At 33.2% G+C, this 23,878-nt stretch overlaps 2 protein-coding genes across 2 annotated transcripts; one reads left to right on the top strand and one right to left on the bottom strand.

Annotated features, from left to right (window-relative positions):
• Positions 1 to 932: 932 nt before the first annotated feature.
• On the top strand, positions 933 to 2,468 carry LOC132309875 (tryptophan decarboxylase TDC1-like). The gene has a single exon (XM_059808135.1). The coding sequence runs from the start codon at positions 933 to 935 to the stop codon at positions 2,466 to 2,468; it is 1,536 nt and encodes a 511-aa protein (XP_059664118.1).
• A 5,156-nt stretch (positions 2,469 to 7,624) lies between these two features.
• Positions 7,625 to 9,736, bottom strand: LOC132308050 (protein DOWNY MILDEW RESISTANCE 6-like). Its single transcript, XM_059806003.1, has 4 exons — positions 9,447 to 9,736; positions 8,911 to 9,164; positions 8,506 to 8,827; positions 7,625 to 8,179 (listed from the first exon to the last, which is right to left on the bottom strand). The coding sequence occupies exons 1-4, from the start codon at positions 9,714 to 9,716 to the stop codon at positions 7,922 to 7,924; spliced, it is 1,104 nt and encodes a 367-aa protein (XP_059661986.1). The 5' UTR covers positions 9,717 to 9,736; the 3' UTR covers positions 7,625 to 7,921.
• Positions 9,737 to 23,878: the final 14,142 nt, after the last annotated feature.

The raw sequence follows: 23,878 nt of genomic DNA, 5'->3' as shown, positions 1-23,878 counted from the left end.
ACAGTTTTTTTGATATTAAATTATTATTAAATTAAATAAGGATATGAACCTCTAATTTGTTCAAATTTTTTCGTAAAAGATATTCTGAAGATACGCGTTCCAAGGAAATTCCAACTATTTAGACTTGTTTTGGGTTTTGGTGAGAACCTTTTCAATAGACAATCCCATCTGGTTGTAACGTTACTATGATCTAGCAACCCATTCCTTAGCCAAAATCCCGTCTGTGTCTAATTTACTCATGAATCAATGAACATATTTAACAATGAGGTACCATTCCTGTAAAAGTTTAATACAATTTAAGAGCATTTACTGAATCAATGACCATTTGACTGTAAAACTCTGCATCTCTGAGTTCTAATAATTGGTAAATTGTTCTTGGACTGTAAATTGCTAAATTATGTTATATTACTAATGGATTAAATATGAATACACAACCTATGCTAAAATAATATATTAAAAAAAAATATATTTTTACTCCTTTGCTTACATTTTCAGCTAATAATGCACAACCTATGCTAAAAAATACAGTAATAATAATAAAAATAACTACATAAAAAACGTGTTGCATGCATGAGTACAATTTGTAAATGTAACGATACCATCTCTATAAATATCATGGAAGACAAACACTTTGAATCATTCACAACATTCTGGCCTCCTCCTCAATCATCAAATTGTGTGTGTGTGTCTGTGAGAGAGAGAGAGAGAGGGAGAGGGCAAGACATTTGACTATTAGAACTCCGCCACTGCAACTCTTATTCATTAATACAACGGATACCTTTATCTTTTGTCGCACCTATTATCACCCCCCTTACCTCTGCATTTATACCACCCCAACTACCTTCCCGTTTTCTTCTTCTTCTTCTTCTTCTTCTTAATCTTCACCGGCCACCTCCCTCTACACGCCTCATCTCGACCTTTTCATTCTCCAAATGGGCAGTCTAGATCATCCATCCTTTGTCGCCGAGTCACCCGTTCCCCAATTCAGACCACTTGACTCTGAAATTTTCCGAAAACAAGCCCATCAAATGGTTGATTTCATTGCTGATTACTACAAGAACATCGAGAACTACCCAGTTCTCAGCCAAGTCCAGCCGGGCTATCTCCGGACCCAACTCCCTCAAAACCCACCCCATTGCCCCGAATCCTTCGAAACCATTCTTACAGATGTGCGCAACCATATAATCCCTGGTATGACCCATTGGTTGAGCCCTAAATTCTTTGCATTCTTTCCGGCCACCGTGAGCTCCGCCGCTTTTGTTGGTGAGATGTTGTGTACCTGCTTCAACTCTGTTGGTTTCAACTGGTTGGCCTCGCCGGCGGCGACTGAGCTCGAGATGGTGGTCATGGATTGGCTCGCCAACATGCTTAAGCTTCCTAAATCATTCATGTTCTCAGGTTCTGGTGGGGGTGTAATTCAAGGGACTACTAGTGAGTCAATCCTCTGCACACTCGTTACAGCTAGAGACCGTGCACTCGAGATCATAGGCGTCAATAGTGTGGACAAACTTGTCGTGTACGGTTCTGATCAGACTCATTCCACGTTCTCAAAGGCCTGCAAGGTGGTTGGTATATTCCCGCGCAACATACGATCGGTCCCCACAAAGGGTGATACCAGGTTTTCTCTGTGCCCTGTGGATCTCCGAAGAGTGATAGAAGCTGACGTGGCTTCTGGGTTGGTCCCACTTTACCTTTGTGCGACTGTGGGGACCACTTCGACCACAGCCGTTGACCCTTTGGAGGGTCTCGCTGACGTGGCGAGTAAATACGGCGTTTGGCTGCACGTGGACGCAGCTTACGCAGGGAGTGCATGTATATGTCCAGAATTTCGGCACCACTTGGACGGAATCGAACGAGCTGACTCGCTGAGTCTGAGCCCACATAAGTGGCTACTCAGTTACCTGGATTGTTGTTGCTTGTGGGTGAAAAGGCCTGATTTGTTAGTGAAGGCACTGAGTACAAATCCGGAGTATTTGAAAAACCAACCCAGTGAATCCAACTCGGTGGTGGATTACAAGGACTGGCAAGTGGGTACGGGTCGAAGGTTCAAAGCGCTCCGTCTCTGGCTCGTATTGCGTAGCTACGGTGTCATGAACCTCCAGACCCATATCCGGTCCGATGTTAGGATGGCCAACATGTTCGAAGGGTTCGTGAGGTCCGACCCACGGTTCGAGATTGTTGTGCCCCGACTCTTCTCACTAGTCTGTTTCCGGTTGAACCCGAATGGAGGGTCGAACCCGGAGATACTGAATCGGAAGTTACTGGAATGTGTAAACTCAACGGGGCAGGTTTATATGACGCACACAATAGCGGGCGGAGTATACATGCTGAGGTTTGCAGTGGGGGCCACACTCACTGAAGAGCGCCACGTAATTGCCGCTTGGAAATTAATTAAGGAAGTAGCTGATTATTTGCTGAAGGGTTGGTCAAGTGATTTCGTCTTGTGGGATCGTTTTGGAACGGCTTAGGTCAATGTTGTTTTGCAATTTGTGACTTGTGAGTAGGTGTCATTTATTTTTTCTGATATATAGTGATGAAGAAAGAAGTTGCTATATATTCTTGTAAGTGATTTAATTTTATGTGATATGTATTGTGAGTGTAGTATGTTCGTGATATCTTGTAAGAGAATGGCGGATTATGAAATAAAAAGAGAGATTAATTCTATCAAAGGGAATGCTCTCCATTCACACAATGTTAATGTTCTTGTAAATGGAGAGTATTTGATTTTCCAATCATTTGATTCTTTTAGAAAAAGAATAATTTTCAAAGAAAATTATACTTAGGTAAAATTTAGAGTCCTAAATAACAAACTAATCAATTTTAAAAATTGATATTTCACTTTTGCTTAATTAAGTAAAATATTTAAGTCTGAAATGACCTCCTAACTTTTATTCCAAATTACTAAATTATTCATCTTAAATCAAATAATTTCATCCTAAAAAAATATCATTCATTTTCATGTCTTCACGGCTTTGACCTTATCGATTCTGGATCTCGCTGCCTTAGATCTATGAATTCTTATGATATCTTCCACCTCCTCGTCAACTTCTTTGTGACGATTTTATTTCCTCCCAATCAAACCCTGCATTTACCAAACACCCAAATAATTCATTCATTGAAAATTTTTAGGATTAATATACATATCGAAACATATTTTTATTTAAAAAAAATAAAAATGGCAAATAACATAAATGTAATGGAACAGACTATAAGTCTATATCTATATATGTATAATCCTTATCATCAATGTTGATGGTATTCTACAAATAAGTGTTAAGGCGATTCAGTTTGCTCTATTTGTTTTGTTTCGTTGATCTGGGTTTGCTTTTGAAGAAACAATAATTAGATCCTTTTGGATGACTGTACTGTTTGGTGTTTTAGTAATTTTTTTTTTTGAAAAGTTAATTTCAAGTTTTTTATATAACATAGAAGTATACGACCCAAAAGGGAGCTGGCCCAATACACCGCCCCCAAAAACAAATTTAAATTTGCAGGCCAAGGCTTCAACTGATAGGAAGCAACGAAAGAAGAAATCATAACTGATAACTCCACGATCCGATAGAAACAATGAGGAAACTCCCCAATCAAGGATGAACCTCCTCAATCAAAGGTCCGGTACGTGGTTCCGCCGGACGACGAGATGGGGAAATGGGAAGCTCCCATTCATCTGCAATTTGTTGTCCATTGGTGGAATTCGAAAGAGGTAGTCGAGCAAACTTGATTCTAACATTGTCAAGAGTACGATGGAGGACTGAGTTCTGCATTAGGTTCTTTTTCTTAAATATTCTTCTGTTACGCTCATTTCAAACATTGTAGACAAGTGATGAGAGTGCCATTCGCGAGATTGAGCTTTGTTGGTTGGAAGAATCTCCTATTCATTGATGTGTAGGCAAGCCCAATTTGGTGGCTGAATGTGAAACCCACAACGTATTTGAAGAAATGTCCATACGACCCAAAAGGTTTGACATAGGAGCAGGCAAAGAATAAGTGATTTGGTGTTTTAGTATTGCTAATTCTGGGTGTTTGGAAAATTGCAGGGATTAATTGGGAGAAAATGAAAAAGTCTACTAAATCAGTTAGAAGAAGATAATAAGTTACTAACAATTCACATATTTTTGCTGACGCGAGGATTGTTGAATATGACTCTTTTTTAAAATTTTTTTTTAAGTGAATGAATTATTTGATTTAAGAAGAATAATTTAGTATTTTGAAATGAGAATTCGGAGGGTATTTTGAACATAGACAATGGTTATCTATGTATATGTAATTATTTTACAAATTAATTCAATCAGAGTGAAAAATAAAAGTTTAAAACTGACCATTTTGTTATCCAGGATTGTTAACTCTATTTAAATGAAGTTTTCTCAATTTTTAATTGTTTGACGATTTTGAAAGTGCATACATCAAAATTATCTTAACAATTACGGGGGAGTGGTTTGATTTTGTGTGATAAGTATTGTGGGTGTAGAAATGACCATCGATCCTAAGTTTTAATTCCGTCCAAAATCATTTGGCAAAGTTATCCTTTTTAATCCAACTCATTTTTTTAAAAAAAAAAAAAAAAAAAAAAATTCTTCTCCTCAAATTTTTGCAAAACTCGTATTTAAAAATATAAATAAAATAAATATATTCTTCCAAAATTTATATAGTTGTACAAAAGTAACTAAAAGCACAATTTTTTTTTTTTTTTTTTTTTTTTTTTTTTTCATAAGGCAAGAAGTATTAGAAGTTAGATTAATAAATACAAAGAGTCAAAGTTTGACACTACAAAATTTATGAGAAACACTAATACATTGGACTCTCAAGGCATTTGCAACTAAATAAACATATACTTTGTTTTAATAATAGAGATAATTTTGTATGTAATATAAGGGTTTAGGTATAAGAGTAAAATAGTACTCTCATATTATAAATAGGGCTAGGGGCGGATATAGGATTGGGCTAAGTCCACCCAAAAAAAAAAAAAATTCTATTTATATAGAAAATTTTAGCCCAATTAATATATATATATATATATATATATATATATATATATATATATATATATATATATAGTATTAACCTACCTAAATATTAGCTTAACCAAACAAGTCCTAGCCAGTTAAATATATATTTAATATTAAATCACGTCATTGACAATTTCTAAAATCATTTTAAAAATTCCAAGGAAAGAGTGCAACACAATGTATTTTGTGATACTTAAGTGTAGTGTGATGTAGTGTACTGCTCTAGTTTAGAATAGAACAAGTGTTTTGTAGTGTGATATTCTGAAATGGGAACAAAACATGTTTGGAACAAAAATTTGGAGTGAGAATTTTAGAATAGAAATTAATATTTTTTTTGTGGATGATTAAATTAAATTAATTACAAAGCTTCATTAGTTTGCAAAACAAGAATTACAGAGCTTGATTAGTTGATTTAGAAAAAAAAAAAATTAAAACAAAACCCATACACACAAGTTAGCAGTTGCAGAGAGAGAGAGGGGGCAAGCTTGATAGTTGAGACCCATACACACAACAAAACCCAAACACAGTAGAATAGCGAAAACCCATACACACAAGGTAGCTCTCTCTTTTATTGCATAACTGTACTTCAAACTAAATATTGACTCTATCGTAACAGGGAACAGAGTGAGAGCAAAGCTCACATCAAATAAGAGACCCGCCCTTCCTCTTGCATCTCTGGTCAAACAATATTGTAAATCAGTATATATATGTTCAAAAAAATGTCTCAAAGAAAGGTGGACCTGACACTTGACCGAAAGATATGGGTTTTGAACAATCTGAAATGAAACCCATTCTTGTAGATTTTGTAGTTTGCAATTGCAGAGGGGGAGAGAGAGGGAAACTGATTCTTGTATATTTTGTAATTTGCATTTGCAGAGAGAGAGAGAGAGAGAGAGAGAGAGAGCAAGTTCACAGTTTTTTTTGATCTGAAATTAGGGCAAGTTTAGAGTTGAGAACGAGAATAGAGATGGAGGCGATTAGGAGGCTGAAATGATTTGCCGTGAAATCGCCACTGGGAGGCGATTAGGAAGTTTTTTTTTGATATGAAATTAGGGCAAGTTCAGAGTTAAGAATGAGAATAGAGATGGAGGCGATTAGGGCAAGTTCAGAGTTGAGAACGAGAATGGAGATGGAGGCGATTGGGAGGCTGAAATTTTTTTTATTATCTCGTAAAAATAAGTGGGCCTAGAACAACATAAAACACCAAATTATTGTTCCAATTTTTGGGCCAAATATTGGATTTGTTCCTTGGTGTTTCACTACTGTTGATAATACAACAAGTTGAGCCCAAACAACATGTGTTCTGAAAATTGGTACTGTTGCACTGTAGGGCACACTACAACACACTAACCAAACACTACAGCACTGCGGTGGTATGGATTTTGAAATTGAAAAAAGTAAATTCGGACAGTCCACCAAAACTTCAAAAACAATAAATTGGTTTATTTATGAATAATTTCACATCTATATTGTCCAACTATCATTATGGAACGGTCTACATCAAAATTATCTTTGCAACCTTTTGCCCGATCTTCAAAAACAATAAATATGCAGTATTTGTTTAAGGATATTGAAAATTGAAAATTTCACCAAGGGACACTCTAAAATAATACAAGTATCCTTATGAAATGTGATTTATCTAATGCAAGTGTGTACTCCGACAACTATTGAATACACATTATTGACAAAAAGCACATTATTATTGCAAATCAACAACAACCTGTACGGAAGAACACGTGAAAATTGAAATCGCTTACTGTCCCATCAAGTCAAATCAACACTCAACTTTCTCTCCATCATATTTTTTTTTTTTTTTTTTTCCACAAACTGGTATTCATTTTTTGACTTTTGATTATTAAAAATTTCTTACCATATTGTCTGCCCTGAACTAAATGCAAGACTCTGCTGCTGCATTCGAGAAAGGCCAGTAAAAACTATTATTATTATTATTTTCATTTTCTAAATTGTAATTGGAACTTATGATTTCATAAAAGGGTATTCAAGACATTAAATCTTAAAAGGTCACTAAATGACAAATATTTTGTAAATTTGATTACTATACATATATTTAGGAAAAATATATATATATATATATATATATATATATAGATATATTTTGGGTAAATAATTTTTTATTTTATTTTAAAATAATAAATAAGTAAAAAATTATATAGTAAATATAACTGAGGTAATTTTTTGTGATCAAAGAAACCAAACCAAAATTCCATTTTGTGAAGTATATATGTTCCAAAGCTTTTGGTCCACGAATGCTCAAAATATTGAACGTGTAAACGATATGACTCAGAGTAAGTTAAGGTAACCAGGACTATGAACAAAAGTCCATAAATATCTCCGGACTAAGAGTCTATTTGCTTTTGTAATGATAAAGAAAAAATTACTCATAATGACTAAAAATAGTTCGAGTTCAACGTGACAAACACATTAACACACAAGTTTATGAGTTTTACACGCTAAGACATCCTATGAAGAAAAAATATATAATAGAATGTCCAATTCTGCTGATGAATGTGAACAAGTTTATAACTATCATAATTAACGAATACTTAATATAACTTTTTAATTAATTAACACAAGCACCCATCATATACGTATGCGGATAAATTGAAAAAAAAAACTAAGATTTTATTAAAACTAGAAGTCAATTACAAATCATCGACGACTTTGTAGAGTAATCCCAACATTCATATATAAGGAAAAACAAAAAGAACAGCAGCAAAAGAAATAAAAACACAAACAACAACTCACGGTATTGCTTGGAAAGCAAGCTTATTTATGCCCGTGCATGGATTATACCTTGCAAATTCAATTCATGATGAAACCTCACAAATATATATAACTTATTGATAGTTTTAGGAGAGGTTTCTTATTGTTTTGGCAATGGAACAGTAGAAGCTTCATTTGTTGACTTGTGGGTCAATCATGAATTCCAATGGAGTTTTTCCTCTTGTGGCACCCTTTTGGTGTTGTTCCATGTAGTCTTGGTAGGCGAGATGTCGGTATTTGATTTCACTCTTCCCATCCACCAGAGGACTGGCAGGTGCAATGGTGTTCGTCAACCCAGGCCCATTGCCCACCGCTATTGATATCCTCGTTTTGTGTTCATTTGCCACACCTTGATGCTTCATAGTTTTGTACTTTCCATTGCTCAAAATCTAAGATCATAAAAAAAGATCGTTATGATTAAAGGAGTTAGTGCTACAATGACCCAGGTTCAACATATTAATTGGTTAAGTAACAACACTAGTACAACAATCAACAGAAAATAAAAGATAAATAATAAAAAAAATTCTTCTGAGACTCAGATTCTTCTTCGGGAGATTGAAGCTATGTGATCATAAAGATTGAAGCTAGCTCCTTCCCCACTATGACCAAACTATTAATTGGCCGCGTTACATCCTATTATTAATACTCTGTGCAATTAATTAATATCCTATATATTGTGTTAAATTAGAATTACATACATATATAATAGACTAACCTCCATGTAATCTCCTATGTTGACAACAAAAGTCCCTGGCTTGATGTTGGCAGCAAACCACTCGCCCTTATGTTCAACTTGTAAGCCATTAACGTCATTTTGCATCAAAACTGTTAGTCCACCATGATCAGAATGTGGTGGTATGGCAAGTGTTCGGTGTGGCTCTGGACATGGAGGGTAATAATTAGCACCAACCACCTGAAAACCTTCTCCAAGTGCCTTCTCTATGTAATCAGGTTCAAGTCCTAGAGCTTCTGATAGTGCACTTGCTATCTTCAGTTGCAACTGCCATACCTTCTCTACGAATTCCTTCGCTATGTTCCTTTAATTCACAGATTTTGGATTAATTTTGCTAAATGAATTTGAATGAAATTGAGAAAAAATGGTTCATTTAAAGATATATACCTGTAGTTAGAGGGATTGCTAGGCCAAAGATCGGAGGTACTACTAAGAGGACGGCCATGTCCATGATGCCTCAAATAGTCCCTCCAGAAAGCATGCTTCGTGGATGCATTCACGCTTGCTCCATACTTAACAGGTGGATTAATTGGATCGTCCGAAGCATATTTCATCTTCTCTTCCGAAGGCAGATTGAAAAATCCTGCTACGACCTCCAACATTTCCTCCATCAGAGAGATATTTATCCCGTGATTAACAATCTGTTCATTAAACTTTTGTTAATTATTACAGTAATAGTCCCAAAACAAACTATATATTAACGTCTAAAACATGTATACTAATAAAAATCCACGCTACAAAATGTTGTAAATTGTGTGGCCTTGTGTCTTGGCAGACTCAGCCTATAAAGCACTTCTTTAAAGATAACTATATTGTATGTAATTGCTTTGAGTACTTATTATTCAGACCGAGTTTGGTAACCAATGGCTAAAAAGAATTTTTGAATCAGTCAACTTTGGAAAGAAAAAAATATATATATTTACCCCGAAGATTCCCCATTCGACACAGGCAGAGTCGATGGCCTGAATAGTGATCTTTCTAGACTCAGGGGGTCCATTGAGACCACTTAAATCGATGACAGGGATTGAAGCATGACGGACTGATAATGGGTTTGTGGGTAACGGCACAACATATTGTGAAGGCAGTGTGGTCATATTGGGTAGCATATCAGTGAGGTACTTGACCCCTTTTGTGTAATAATCGCCATCAGTTGGCAGCTCTTTAGCAGCAGTTGTGGCAATTTGAGAAGACATTGTGGTAGTAGCTAGTAAAAGCAGTGAGATTGAATGTAGGTTGTAAGAAAAATTGAGTTGATATATATAGGCATTGTTGCTGCTAAAAGTCGTTGGTTTAGGTCAGGTGGCTCACTAGACTCACTACAGATTGTGTGTTTTCTGAATTGGGGTAGGCAGGTACGTACGTATGTGTCTTGACTCTTGACAAGAAGAGGATTACGTATGTTCGATCCATCTAGATGCTGTTTTGTCAATTTTGGGTGGCCAGGTTATTTCCTGTTCTCTCTCTGGATTCATATGGAGCTTATTTTTCACCACTTTCATGTTTTAAGAGACCCGCTCACCCATCACTTTATTATTATTATTTTTATTTTTCACATCTTTTACATTACAACACGTGGTTTACTTAATTAATTCAGAAAAAGTAAACCACAGATGGTGTTTTTTCAATTAGGGTAGCCAAGTGGCTCTAACGTACATGTGAAAAAACCCTAAACATATTTTTTTTCAGCATCGACAATGTTGACAATAATGTTGAGAATGGAGTCAACATATCATTTAATGCAATAAATAGTGACAATTCAAATGTATGTGGCCGTCCAAATGCACAAGCTGGTGAAAGGAGGTGGTTTTTCTTTTGGGATTTTTTTATATAAATGGGTTTAGTGGCCTATATTTACATATCCATTGAGTCAAAGTATCATAATTTCAAAAAAATGTGTTTGACTAAATTACTGATGTGGCACATGAATTATTACGGTTTAAAATTTGTGTTACCTAAAATGCCTTTTTCCCTATTTTTTGTGTTGCCTAAAATGCCCTTGTCCATTTTCCAATACATTTTGGAGCCCTAACCTCACTGAAATCTCATTCGTGCAAGAGCCCCCTCTGTCTCTCTCTGCCCTAACCCTCACTCAAATCTCATTTTTGAAGAGCCCTCAAGAGCCCTCTCTCTCTCTCCCCCCCTCTCTGTAATAGCCATTTCACCCTCATTCGTGTTACCTAAAATAACCTTCTCCCTATTTTTTGTGTTGCCTAAAATGCCCTTGTCCATTTTCCAATACATTTTGGAGCCCTAACCTCACTGAAATCTCATTCGTGCAAGAGCCCCCTCTGTCTCTCTCTGCCCTAACCCTCACTCAAATCTCATTCTTGAAGAGCCCCCTCTCTCTCTCCCCCCCTCTCTGTAACAGCCATTTCACCCTCATTCGTGCGCCCTCTCTCTGTCTAACCAGCGAAGCAAGACCAGGCCACCACGAAATCCTGGACCTCTTTCTGAAGAAGAAGAAAAGAGCTATCGGTGAGCCAGCAAGAAAATCTCTCTCTAAATATGGCGATACACCTCAGCATCTGCAACGAGACCTATTTCCCTGGGGCACCTGCCCACAAGTGAATGTAGAAGCCAAATGAGTCATTCTTTTCCTTCAAAACGCCCTCATTTTCTAGTAATGGTAAGTACTCTCTCTCTCTCTGTCATTTATTTTGTAGATGATTAGTATTATAATTTTTTTTTTCCCAATTGGATGTCTGATTTTCATCTAGGTGTTTTTTATTTTTTATTTTATTTTATTTTATTTTATTTTATAAAGAGACATGAGCTATATTATACCCTCTAATTCTATATATGTTTTTACTGTTTCTATACCAAATTTTTGATTCCACCACTCAAATATGCAGGTATTCTTTTAGCATTGGTACCACAACAAAAATTCAATTTTTTTTTTTATAAATTTTAATTATTAAACATACAGCTTTGTTGTCAAGGCCTTGATTCTCCTTTGGACTATATTCATCTGAACTTATGTGAAGAAACTCGATTGATTTGTAGCGCTCATTCCGCTCCCTTAACATGTTGACCTGGTAATATAATTATATAAATATTTTTTCAAATTAACACCAATTCATGAATAACAGTAAGCGGGAATCAAATTAAAAACTTGAAAATTAAATGTAAAATGCAAACCTCGCGCATGCAAAGCCGGCAATCATCGTCATAAAGCATCTTAACTTCCAATTTGGAGACACGATTGTTCATCATCATCATCTTCTTTCTTGGGAGCTACAGCTTCCACAGTTGGTTCATGTATTGCACGAATTGAATATTTTTATCCTGCAACAAGGAAACAAAAAACTCAATAGCCCTAATATAAAGCAAAATTCATGTTATTCTTTCCCTAATAGAATTAAAAGCTAATTTGAAAAATATTAATGGCATAATACCAAATACAATTATCAAAATCACAAAACAATATATCTAATACCAAATCATAAAAACCCATTTGGAATTAGAGTGAGTAATGTAGAGAAAATATAGAAATGAAAATATATATATATATCTGACACAATTTTAACCTAAAATGAAAATTATATGTGTGTGTGTATATTACCTGTTTGGAAATTGGGATTATATGAAAGAGTTCTATGAAGAAGAGGGTGTGAAGAAGAGGCATGGTGTCTAGTTCTGAGATAGCGAGAGATAGAGAGAAGAATTGGGTTTGCTTGCCTTCCAATTGAAGCTACCCCTCTCAATGCCATGCTGTTGAATCTAAAGAGAGAGAGAGTGGTGTGTTTCTAACTTTCTGTTATAAACGGTTCTGTATACGTGGTAGCACAGTTTTCACCCAAAATAAAAAAAAATAATAAAAATCATTAAACAAAAATTCAACCGATACAAATCACTTAATGTTCCTGGTTTGGTGTATTGATTATGTTCACAATTATAATTGAATTATACCTAAACAATCTTCTATTCAGTGATACTTGTGGTGCTTTCATGTTGGAGTTAATGGAGAAATGGAATGGTTCACTCAATCAACCAAAAGAGAAGGTGAAGTGGAAAAATCTATTTTTTTACGTGGGTCTTATCTAATTTTTTAAATGGTGTTTCTGATTTTGAATCTTAATCAAAAAGAAATAAATAAAATAAAAATCCCATTTTTTTCTTTAACAACTAAATGTGCTTCATGAGATGTCAAGTCAGTAGGTCACAATCTTTTAAGCCAGGGTCTGAGTAAATATGATTGTACATTGATAGATGTTACTTATGAGTTAAAGGTCATTGGAGATTGACTAAACCTGGAAAAGAAAAATGATCAATTTTTTAGAATTGATATGACAATTATTGAGATAAATAAATTATATTCTTCACAATAACCGTCTGCCGAAATTTGATCCATTAAAATGGAGTTTTTTAGAACTTGACAAGGCTCTTAACGGCCTTGTGGTGGTCAAGATTTTTCTCGAAATGCGTCAACACACCAACAACCTCTTTCCCGAAACGTCACATTAAAATGGAGTTTTTTTAGAGAGGGAATATCTTTGGCTTTCACCAATGGTTATTCTATTTCACTAGGTTGTTACTTTCATATTATTCATCTTGTTTTCCCTTATAAATTATTATGTGCTTGGTTTAATGAATTCTGTTTAATCATGTTAATTTTTTCATGTTAATGTACCCTTTCAAGAATTCATCTTTTTTCACTATCAAACTTATTCCATAGAAAGTTGCAATAGTGATGGAACCCATTTGACCTCTTTTAGTCTCTGGGCATTAATTTTAATAATGCCTAAGGAACCATTTGTGATAACCATGAGTAGTATAGATGAAAATGCTGATGTGCATGGATGATAATGGTGGGTTGGGTTGATTGATTTTCATTAATCAAGGGTTGTGTTGATTGATTTTCATTGTAGAATTTTAGCAGATGTGTATAAAATTTGAATTGGTTTTTACATTTTGAGCAGTTTATAGCAGTAGACCTCTTGAATGGTTCATGAATTAGCATACAAAGTTTTAATTAATTATTGTTCCTTTATGTTCAAAAATCTAACTCCCTAATTGCTATTGTTAAATTTATTTATTACCTAAAAGGCAATGAATTTATGTGTAGATTTTTGGGTAGGATTGAAGTGGTTTTCGTTTTTGATGGGGCTTTGTTCTTTCTTTGAAAACATAAATCTGCATAGTTAAGGTGAGTGTTTGATCTAAATTTATAATGCCTACATATACACTGATGTTCTCGAAATCAATTTCTTATGTACCTTTGTTTCAATTTATACTTTGGAAGTTTCTATGTTTATCATCTCTCCAAATGATGCCAAAAATTTATGTGCTTAATTGGATACTATCTCATGTTGATATCTAATGTTTGATGAAATATTTGTATAAAGGTTTTTATCATGATCAAGTTATATTTGAGGACCGATTGTTCTATATATGGGCTGATGTTATTTTCTGTAAAGGATTGGGTGACCTTAAATGTAGTCTCTTGGCAGAAATTAGAGTGCTGCATTTCCAGCTTTCTTGTCAAATTCTCTCAAGTCTTCGTTTGGAACAGAAGTTTTTATAAGAAGCTGTATTGGCCCAATTGCTACGAAATTTTTTCCCCAGATTCCTTTATGTGTCTAGTACTTCCGAAATTAATTCTATGATTTTTGGCCAAAAAGTTATTTTTATAAAAAAAACGGGTAGTAGCTGCCGTCTGAATTTTTCCAGTACTTGTAACTTGATTTTTGAACATTTTACTTGACTGACTTGTTGACCTAGGAAAATTCCAAGAACTTCCATATTTATAATATCCAAAGTCTCATTTCAAAATAAATTAATTTTTCTCAATTTGGATGTCAAACGAATGTTCTAAAAATACTTTCCACCGCTCTAATTTTCTTCGAACGTGTTGTCCCATGTTGGGGATGGCTGTCCCTTTTCCTTTCCCCCAACTTCTTTAAGGCTTGTTATTATTTTCGTTATATGACACAAATTGAATGTCATTAACTTTTTTTTTTTTTTAACAGAATGTTATTGAAGGAGATTCTCTTACATAGACAGGATTTCCACATTTCCGTTGCGCTATGAGCTAGCTGGAGTGGGGAACACCTCCCGGACAAATCTCCTTTTTAGTTTGGAAGTCAGTAGGGAGTGATCTTTGGAAAGGGCACGATCATAGCTTTGACTTGTCAGGCTTGTTTTGGATTCTTTGCTTCTTTTGTTTCGAGTTCTCAACGACAATAGCACTCGAGAAGATTGCTATGGATGATTGATTGTTGATGTCAGTATTTTGTACGAACAAGGGGAGCTAACTAAAAATCATCAGAAATGTTTGGATAGGAACTTTTCAGAGGACCTATACTGTAAGAAGCTATGACTAGATTTTTGTATCAGTGGTTCACTGGAAAAATACTGCATAATACTCTTTTGCACTGTTAATTTTTTATACCTCAAATTATTTTCGAGGTTCACAATTGGAGATGGAGGTTGAATAGGAACATCCTCTACTTTCTCATTCTTGTTTAACCCATCACTAAAATTTCAAATTTTCCATCTATTGAGAAACATCGTATCTTCGTCCTCGTCCTCCCATTAGCTATCTACAAAAAATTAACATTATCAAAATTCAAAAATTACATAATCAAAGTGCACTTACAAATCTATGTGAAAAAAATAACATTATAATAGCTTTGATCAAATAGAATTAAAATAAAGACATTAGATAATCAAAGTGCACTTAGAAATGTATTTGGAAAAAAAAAAAAAAAATTATAATAGCTTTGATCAAATAGAATCAAAATAAAGATACTAGATAATCAAAGTGTACTTAGAAATCTATTTCAAAAAGAAATTAACATTATAATAATTTGGTTAAAATAAAACCAAAATAAAAATATTAGATAAGTATGTCTATGTTGAAGCAGTAGTCATTCATTGGTTCTCTCTTGTTGTTGTATGGAGCGAAATTAATCAATATCAATTCATTATAGCATTCTAAGCTATTCTATTTTTAATTCCTCATATTTGAAGTTATTCCATTTTTAACTCCTCATATTTGAAGTTATTCCATTTTGCGAAGGTATTACTTTTTCTTCGAAGGTATCATGTTTTTGAACTGAAGGTACCACTTTTTAGCCTACAGGTACCATGTTTGCTAAACACTCGCTTAGCAAGCTTGGAAAATATTTTGAGGTATTTTTGGCGCTAATGGAGTTGTTTGTGGATGTAATGTGCAACTTAATGAGCAGTGTGGGGTTTAATAACATATTGAATTGTAAAAAAGAGTCCATTTTGTGAAGGTACTACTTTTTCTCCGAAGGTACCACGTTTTTGAACTGAAGGTACCACTTTTTGGCCTCCAAGTACCGTATTTGCTAAACACTCGCTTAGTAAGCTTGAAAAATATTTTGAGGTATTTATGGCGCTAATGGAGCTATTTGTGGATGTAATGTGTAACTTAATGAGCAGTGTGGGGTTTAATAGCATATTGAATTGGAAAAAAAAGTCCATTTTGCGAAGGTACTACTTTTTCTCCGAAGGTACCACGTTTTTGAATTGAAGGTATCACTTTTTGGCCTCCGGTACCATGTTTGCTAAACAATCGCTTAGCAAGCTTGGAAAATATTTTGAAGTATTTATGGTGCTAATAGAGTTGTTTGTAGATGTAATGTACAACTTAATGAGCAGTGTGGGGTTTAATAGCATATTGAATTGGAAAAAAAAGTCCATTTTGCGAAGGTACTACTTTTTCTCCGAAGGTACCATGTTTTTGAGGTATTTATGGCTCTAATGGAGCTGTTTGTGGATGTAATGTGCAACTTAATGAGCAGTGTGGGGTTTAATAGCATATTGAATTGGAAAAAAAAGTCCATTTTGCAAAAGTACTACTTTTTCTCCGAAGGTACCACGTTTTTGAACTAAAGCCACTTTTTGGCCTCCAGGTACCATGTTTGCTAAACACTCGCTTAGCAAGGTTGGAAAATATTTTGAAGTATTTATGGCGCTAATAGAGTTGTTTGTGGATGTAATGTGCAACTTAATGAGCAGTGTGGGGTTTAATAACATATTGAATTAGAAAAAAAAGTCCATTTTGCGAAGGTACTACTTTTTCTCCGAAGGTACCACGTTTTTGAACTAAAGGTACCACTTTTTGGCCTCCAGGTACCATGTTTGCTAAACACTGCTTAGCAAGCTTGGAAAACATTTTGTGGTAATTATGGTGCTAATGGAGCTGTTGGTTTGAATTTTTTTTTTTTTTTTAATAGGGCTGAACTGCGCTTGGTCGCCGTTTTGGCTACATTCTGCCAACAAAAAAAATTTTGTGAAGCAAATAAATATATATATTTTTAAACAGAAGAGGGGCTAGGCGCCGGTCACTGTGCCTGGTCGCCGTTTTGGCTACATACTGCCCAAAAAAATTTTGTAAAGCAAATATTGTGTTTTTTTATTTTTATTTTTATTTTTAGAAAGAAGAATAAAAATAGGAAATACACATGGGAAATGGGAGAGAATGGAAGGGTGAAAGGCAACACCGTTTCAACCCATGCAAGAATCAATCACCAAAACAGTGTTATGCTAAGTTTAACGGCTATAAAACCCTCTTCTTTAAAACAATCCCACTGCTAAATTTTACAAATTAAAATATAGCCATTAAAGAGTATAAATGTGCTTAACCACAAATATCATATATCACGTGCTTGTGATCAACCCATACAAGAATCAATCACCAAAAGAGTGCTATGGTAAGTTTAATGCCTATAAAACCCTCTTCTTTAAAACAAATCCACAGCTAAATGTTACAAATTAAAATATAGCCGTTAAAGAGTATAAATGTGCTTAGCCACAAATATCATATATTACGTGCTTGGGTCTTTACATAATTCTTGAATCTGTTATTGTTATCTAAAAGCAAACTTGAAGCGATAGTTGCACATAACCTGTCAATGTCTACCTGTATATTAAATCAGGTAATTTCTTTTTATGAGTATAGGATAAGGAAATGAACTTCATACGTGAATACATGTAAGTGTAAATAAATAGGAATCTAGTGCTGCATAAACTATATATTTGATAAAGAAAACTTTTTCACCACCGTTGCACAATATTGAAATTAGACAAAATCTCGGTGATACTAAACTTTTATATGTGAAATATTGCATACACAGATAGCTTCATTCTTAGTAAATATGTTAGCAATTTGGTCAGATGAGCACAAAAATAGAACATAAACAAAACCAGAACAAATTTTATAATAACAAAGAACTCTCAGTCCCAAAATAGTTGTCCCTTTTTAGTGATTCCAAGTTTTTATAGGGCATGCATCTTTTTTTCTAAAATTCCAAAAGTAATCTTCAAACCATAAGGAATTTTCAATTCTAAGGAAAATTTTGTAAAGTCATTTATTATTTTGAAAGTAGACATTATTTTGGAATATTCTAGAAAGGAAAGAGAGACAACTAGTTTGGGACCGTGTGTGGAATACCTCTATATGATTTGTATGTGCATGAATATTGTAGCGGCCAATTAAATGGCCCCATATTGTCAATATACAACAAATGGGTGTTGGGAAATAATCACACAATACTTAATGGGTGTTAGGAGATTCACAAGGGACATACGAGAGAGAGCTTTGTACATAGCCTTAGTTCTAGATTTAGCGTCACTGCATTTTAATAGAACAGAAAATGTGTGCACATTGGTTGATTGTCGAGTACTGGATGCACATTGGTATGTTTTCAAATGCAAACATTCCAAATGCAAATTTAAGATTCCTCCCTTCCCTTAGAAATGACTAATTTAAGATTGCAAAACAGTCACTGTCCGATATCTTCACGCTGTCAGTTTTCAATATTCTATCATTTCCACACTATTAAAGTTTAGATTCACATTTAACTATAGTCCTATGTCAAAACATACCCTTAAATCTTAATCAAAGTGTCACTAAAGTTAAGCCATATATATCTTGATGCTTTAAAATCTAGAAGTTTTAGAAAATAACCATAAAACATTCTCGATTAATTATCAGAAGACTAAAATATATTTGTGCCAAACAACATCATAATCATTTAAACGGAAAAAAGAGGAATTCTTGAAAGGGTACGTTAACATGAAAAAATTAACATGATTAAACATAATTCATTAAACCAAGCACATAATAATTTATAAGGGAAAACAAGATGAATAATATGAAAGTAACAACCTAGTGAAATGGAATAACCATTGATGAAAGCCAAAGATCTCCCCTCTCTAAAAAACTCCATTTTAATGTGACGCTTCGGGAAAGAGGTTATTGGTGTGTAGACGCGTTTAAAAATCTTGACCACCACAAGGCTGTTAAGAGCCTTGTCAAGTTCTAAAAAACTCCATTTTAATGGATCAAATTTCGGCAGACGGTTATTGTGAAGAATATAATTTATTTATCTCAATAATTGTCATATCAATTCCAAAAAATTGATCATTTTTCTTTTCCAGGTTTAGTCAATCTGCAATGACCTTTAACTCATAAGTAACATCTATCAGTGTACAATCATATTTACTCAAACCCTGGCTTAAAAGATTGCAACCTATTAACTTGACATCTCATGAAGCACATTTAGTAGTTGAAGAAAAAAATGGGATTTTTATTTTATTTATTTCTTTTTGATTAAGATTCAAAATTAGAAACACCATTTACAAAATAAATAAGACCGACGTAAAAAATAGATTTTTCCACTTCACCTTCTCTTTTAGTTGATTGAGTGAACCATCCCATTTCTCTATTAACTCCAACATGAAAACACCACAACTATCACTAAATAAAAGATTGTTTAGGTATAATTCAATTATAATTGTGAACATAATCAATACACCAAACCAGAAACATTAAGTGATTTGTATCGGTTGAATTTTTGTTTAATGATTTTTATTATTATTTTTTATTTTGGGTGAAAACTGTGCTACCACGTATACAGAACCGTTTATAACAGAAAGTTAGAAACACACCACACTCTCTCTCTCTAGATTCAACAACATGGCATTGAGAGGGGTAGCTTCAATTGGAAGACAAGCAAACCCAATTCTTCTCTTTATCCCTCGCTATCTCAAAACTAGACACCATGCCTCTTCTTCACACCCTCTTCTTCATAGAACTCTTTCATATAATCCCAATTTCCAAACAGGGAATATACACACACACATATATACTACACCTATAATTTTCATTTTAGGTTATAATTGTGTCAGATATATATATTTTTTCATTTCTATATTTTCTCTACATTACTCACTTAAATTCCAAATGTGTTTTTGTGATTTGGTATTAGATATGTTGTTTTGTGGTTTTGATAATTGTATTTGGTATTATGCCATTAATATTTTTCAAATTAGCTTTTAATTCTAGTCGGGAAAGAATAACATGAATTTTGCTTTATATTGGGGCTATTGAATTTTTTGTTTCCTTGTTGCAGGACAAAAATATTCAATTCGTGCAATACATGAACCAACTGTGGAAGTTGTAGCTTCCAAGAAGGAAGATGATGATGATGAACAATCGTCTCCAAATTGGAAGGTTATGATGCTTTATGACGGTGATTGCCGGCTTTGCATGCGCAAGGTTTGCATTTTACATTTTATTTTCAAGTTTTTAATTTGATTCCAACGTACTGTTATTCATGAATTGGTGTTAATTTGAAAAAATGTTTATATAATTATACTACCAGGTCAACATGTTAAGGGAGCGATATGAGCGCTACGGATCAATCAAGTTTGTTTACATAAGTTCAGATGAATATAGTCCAGAGGAGAATCAAGGCCTTGACAACAAAGCTGTATGTTTAATAATTAAAAATTATTAAAAAAAATTGAATTTTTGTTGTGGTACCAATGCTAAAAGAATACCTGCATATTTGAGTGGTGGAATCAAAAATTTGGTATATAAATAGTAAAAACATGTAGAATTAGAGGGTATAATATAGCTCATGTCTCTTTATAAATGAATGGGGAAAAAAAAAAAAAAAAAAAAAAAACCTAGTTAAAAATCAGACATCCAATTGGGGAAAAAGAAAAAATTATAACACTAATCATCTAAAAAATAAATGAGAGAGAGAGAGGGAGTATTTACCATTACTAGAAAATCGGGGCGTTTTGAAGGAAAAGAATGACTCCTTTTGCTTCTACATTCACTTGTGGGCAGGTGCCCTAGGGAAATAGGTCTCGTTGTAGATGCTGAGGCGTATCGCCATGTTTAGAGAGATATTTTCTTGCTGGCTCACCGATGGCTCTTTTTTTCTTCTTCTGAAAGAGGGCCGGGATTTCGTGGTGGTGTGGTCTTGCTTCGCTGGTTAGACAAAGAGGGGGAGAGAGGGCGCACGAATGAGTGTGAAATGGTGCTACAGAGAGGGGGAGAGAGAGAGAGAGGGCTTTTCACGAATGAGATTTGAGTGATGGTTAGGGCAGAGAGAGAAGGTTATTGCACGAATGGATTTCGGTGAGGTTAGGGCTCCAAAAAGTAAAATGTATTAGAAAATGGACAAGGGCATTTTAGGCAACACAGAAAATAGGGAGAAGGGTATTTTAGGTAACACAAATTTTAAACAGTAATAATTCATGTGTCACATCAGCAATTTAGTCAAACACATTTTTTTGAAACTATTGTATTTTGACTCAATGAATATATAAATATGGGTCACTAAGCCCATTTATATGTAAAAATCCCTTTTCTTTTTTTTTTTTACCCATGAGAGTCACGAGGCAGTATTTTTATTTTTATTTATTTATTTTTTGCATACTCTAAATTGTTTTTCTTAAGCTGAAGAAGTGAAGAACTCTTGATCGTGTTTTTCACGAAATTATTGACTTGTCGGAGCTATTATAAATTAAATTTTATTTCTTAGCTTGAAGTTTTGGCAAAATTGCTGGTTTGATGTCCTTGATAATTATTACTACTATAAATATAATAATAACAATAATAATATCATGATAAAAAATCATATAAAATCATAAAAAATAAGTATCAACTGATAAAAATAATTTCATCATATACAAAGTACAAACATAATTATAAAAATTAAGTCCATAACAATGACTATAAAATAAATAATAGAGGTTGTAATTGGGTGGGTTTGGGTGAGTTGAGAATGGGTCACTAACCAATTCTCCACCCATCAATAGTGGGTCATAAATGGGTAAGATTCAAATGGACAAGTTAAAACAGGTTAACCCATTCCAACTTTTTATTTATTTTTTATTTAAAAAAAAAAAAAAAACTTTTGCAAATTTTATACTTTCCAACCATCCGTGGCTAAAAAAAAAAATATATATTAATAATTTGTTCTTACATTAATTTTTTGATTTCAAATATTATAAATTTAATTTTTATTTATTTTTATTTTATTTTATTTTATTTTTGGGAAAAGTCACTATACAACTTCATCAACAATATTAATTAATTTTTTTGATTTCAAGAGTTACATTTTTTTTTTTTTTTAAATTTATTTTGGAAAATGTTACTATACAAGTTACTCAACAATATTAATTACATATATTTTAAAAAAAGAATTTTGAGTAAGAGTTTTAATTAATTGTTGGTCATTTGTTTTATATAATAAAACAAAATTTAGAAGAAAGAGTGAAGAGAGGGAGAGTTATCTTGGAAAAAAAAATAAAGAAAAAAAGAAAAGAACCAGCGAGGTGAGAGAATGCAAGAAAAAAAGAAAAGAAGAAGGGAGGGAAGAGAGAGAAACGGAAGAGAAAGAAAAAAATGTGAAAATAAATGAAAAAGATAAAAGAGAAGGACAGGCATAATACAGAGGAGACAAAAGAGATATGAACGGAGGAGAAAGAAAATAGGATTTTGTTTTTGTGGGTTAAGATGTGTATTTACTTTTAATTTATCATTAATTATTGAATTATATAGGTATTCACTTTTTACTCATTGTTATCTACTTACTTAAATTTTAGTGCTTAAATAATTTAGTTTTAGTGGACGGATTTGAGCGATTTAATGGGTTTGGACTTAAAAAAAAAAGAGTTGGTGTTTAATGAAACTTTTTGTTTAGAGAACTAAGATTCTTGTATTCCCACTTTTATTGATTAAGGTCATTCATGAATCTTAGTTCTCTAAACAAAAAATCTCATTAAACACTAACTCTTTATTTTTTAATTATTTTTATGTATTATTTATTATGGGTGACAATTTAAGTCAAAACCCATTAAACCGAACGATGATGGGATTAGAAACAACCAAGTACATGCTTTGGGATAATTTCCAAGTTAGAGTTCTCCGTCCAATCGATAAATCATGTAGCGTGTGCCTCATTCTCTGAAAACCAAAGACCCCAAAGATAATAAATTGTTCAAAAACAAATGAAATATAATTGTACCAAAATCAATTCGTACAAATATTTCTATTTGTACCAAGTAAAACTTCGTATTACAATTTCTAATATATAAAATTTTCAATTCAACCAACCAAACACCAATCAGTTTTTTTTTATTTCTACTTCCATATATATATATATATAATTACTATACGAGCCGGAAATGGATTCAAGACTATTTTCTTTTGAAATTTTCAAAAAAGGGATTTGAAATCATTTTATATTAAGAACAATCAAATTTTATAAATTTTCTTTAAGCTCAACAAGTAAATAATGTCTACCTTTTAACAAAAAAAAAAAAGAAAAAAGGTAACTAATGGTTTAGATAATTATATACTTCAATTATCATATTAAAAATGATTCTTTGATATTTGATTTTTATTTATTTATTTTTATTTATTAATTTTTTTTTTGTGGTTGTTGTTGCAAACTTTGATAATTATTCACTCATGGAACAAAGAGAAACAGAACAATAATGAATGAGGTACACAAATGATGTTAACTAAAATCAACAACTTATGATTATGTTGTTAGTGATTAATGAGTAAATCAAACTACTGTTATTTGTAAGTTTCATTCCATGTTTGAAAATAAAAATTGCAAAATGATAACCAGATGAAGAGTTGGAGATGGCTTAACAGTAAGATGGTAATTGGACCTATGGAGAGGTAGTGAGATATAATTGTTTCCAAGCCAAAAGATGTAGACATGATTTGCGAAAATAAAAATAAAAATAAAAATGTAAACATGATTTAATTATTAGAAAATTGAATTATGCATCTCCCTTGTCATTCACGTGATTTCAAGTTGGTTCGTTTTCTTTTTCTTTTTTTTTTTTCTGTTGATGTCGTCCCTAAACCCAATCATATGTAAAAGGATTTAATATGTAACTTCACGTGAAATGATAAACAAATAAATTTGGAGAGAATTATGAGAGATACGACAAAAGAATCACCTCCTTCCATTACTCGAATGCAATAATAAATAAGTTTGTTTATAGATAATGACTTTTGAAACCAGGTGTCTCTCTCAAACAAAAATATTAAGTTTTAAAACAG

Source organism: Cornus florida, unplaced genomic scaffold (assembly GCF_030987335.1).
Source record: "Cornus florida cultivar Cherokee Brave unplaced genomic scaffold, ASM3098733v1 CherokeeBrave_3.0.0_Hap2_Chr05, whole genome shotgun sequence".
NCBI lineage: Eukaryota > Viridiplantae > Streptophyta > Magnoliopsida > Cornales > Cornaceae > Cornus > Cornus florida.
Note: the sequence above shows the minus strand (reverse complement) of the source record. Positions and strands in the feature narration are given on the sequence as shown.

Excerpts from the sequence above, each read along its gene's own strand:
- LOC132309875 (XM_059808135.1), top strand. The coding sequence starts at position 933 with ATGGGCAGTCTAGATCATCCATCCTTTGTCGCCGAGTCACCCGTTCCC.
- LOC132308050 (XM_059806003.1), bottom strand. The coding sequence starts at position 9,716 with ATGTCTTCTCAAATTGCCACAACTGCTGCTAAAGAGCTGCCAACTGAT. Across the intron at positions 9,165-9,446 it reads TCGAATGGGGAATCTTCGGG|ATTGTTAATCACGGGATAAA; the intron begins GTAAATATATAT and ends TTTAATGAACAG. Across the intron at positions 8,828-8,910 it reads AGCAATCCCTCTAACTACAG|GAACATAGCGAAGGAATTCG; the intron begins GTATATATCTTT and ends TGTGAATTAAAG.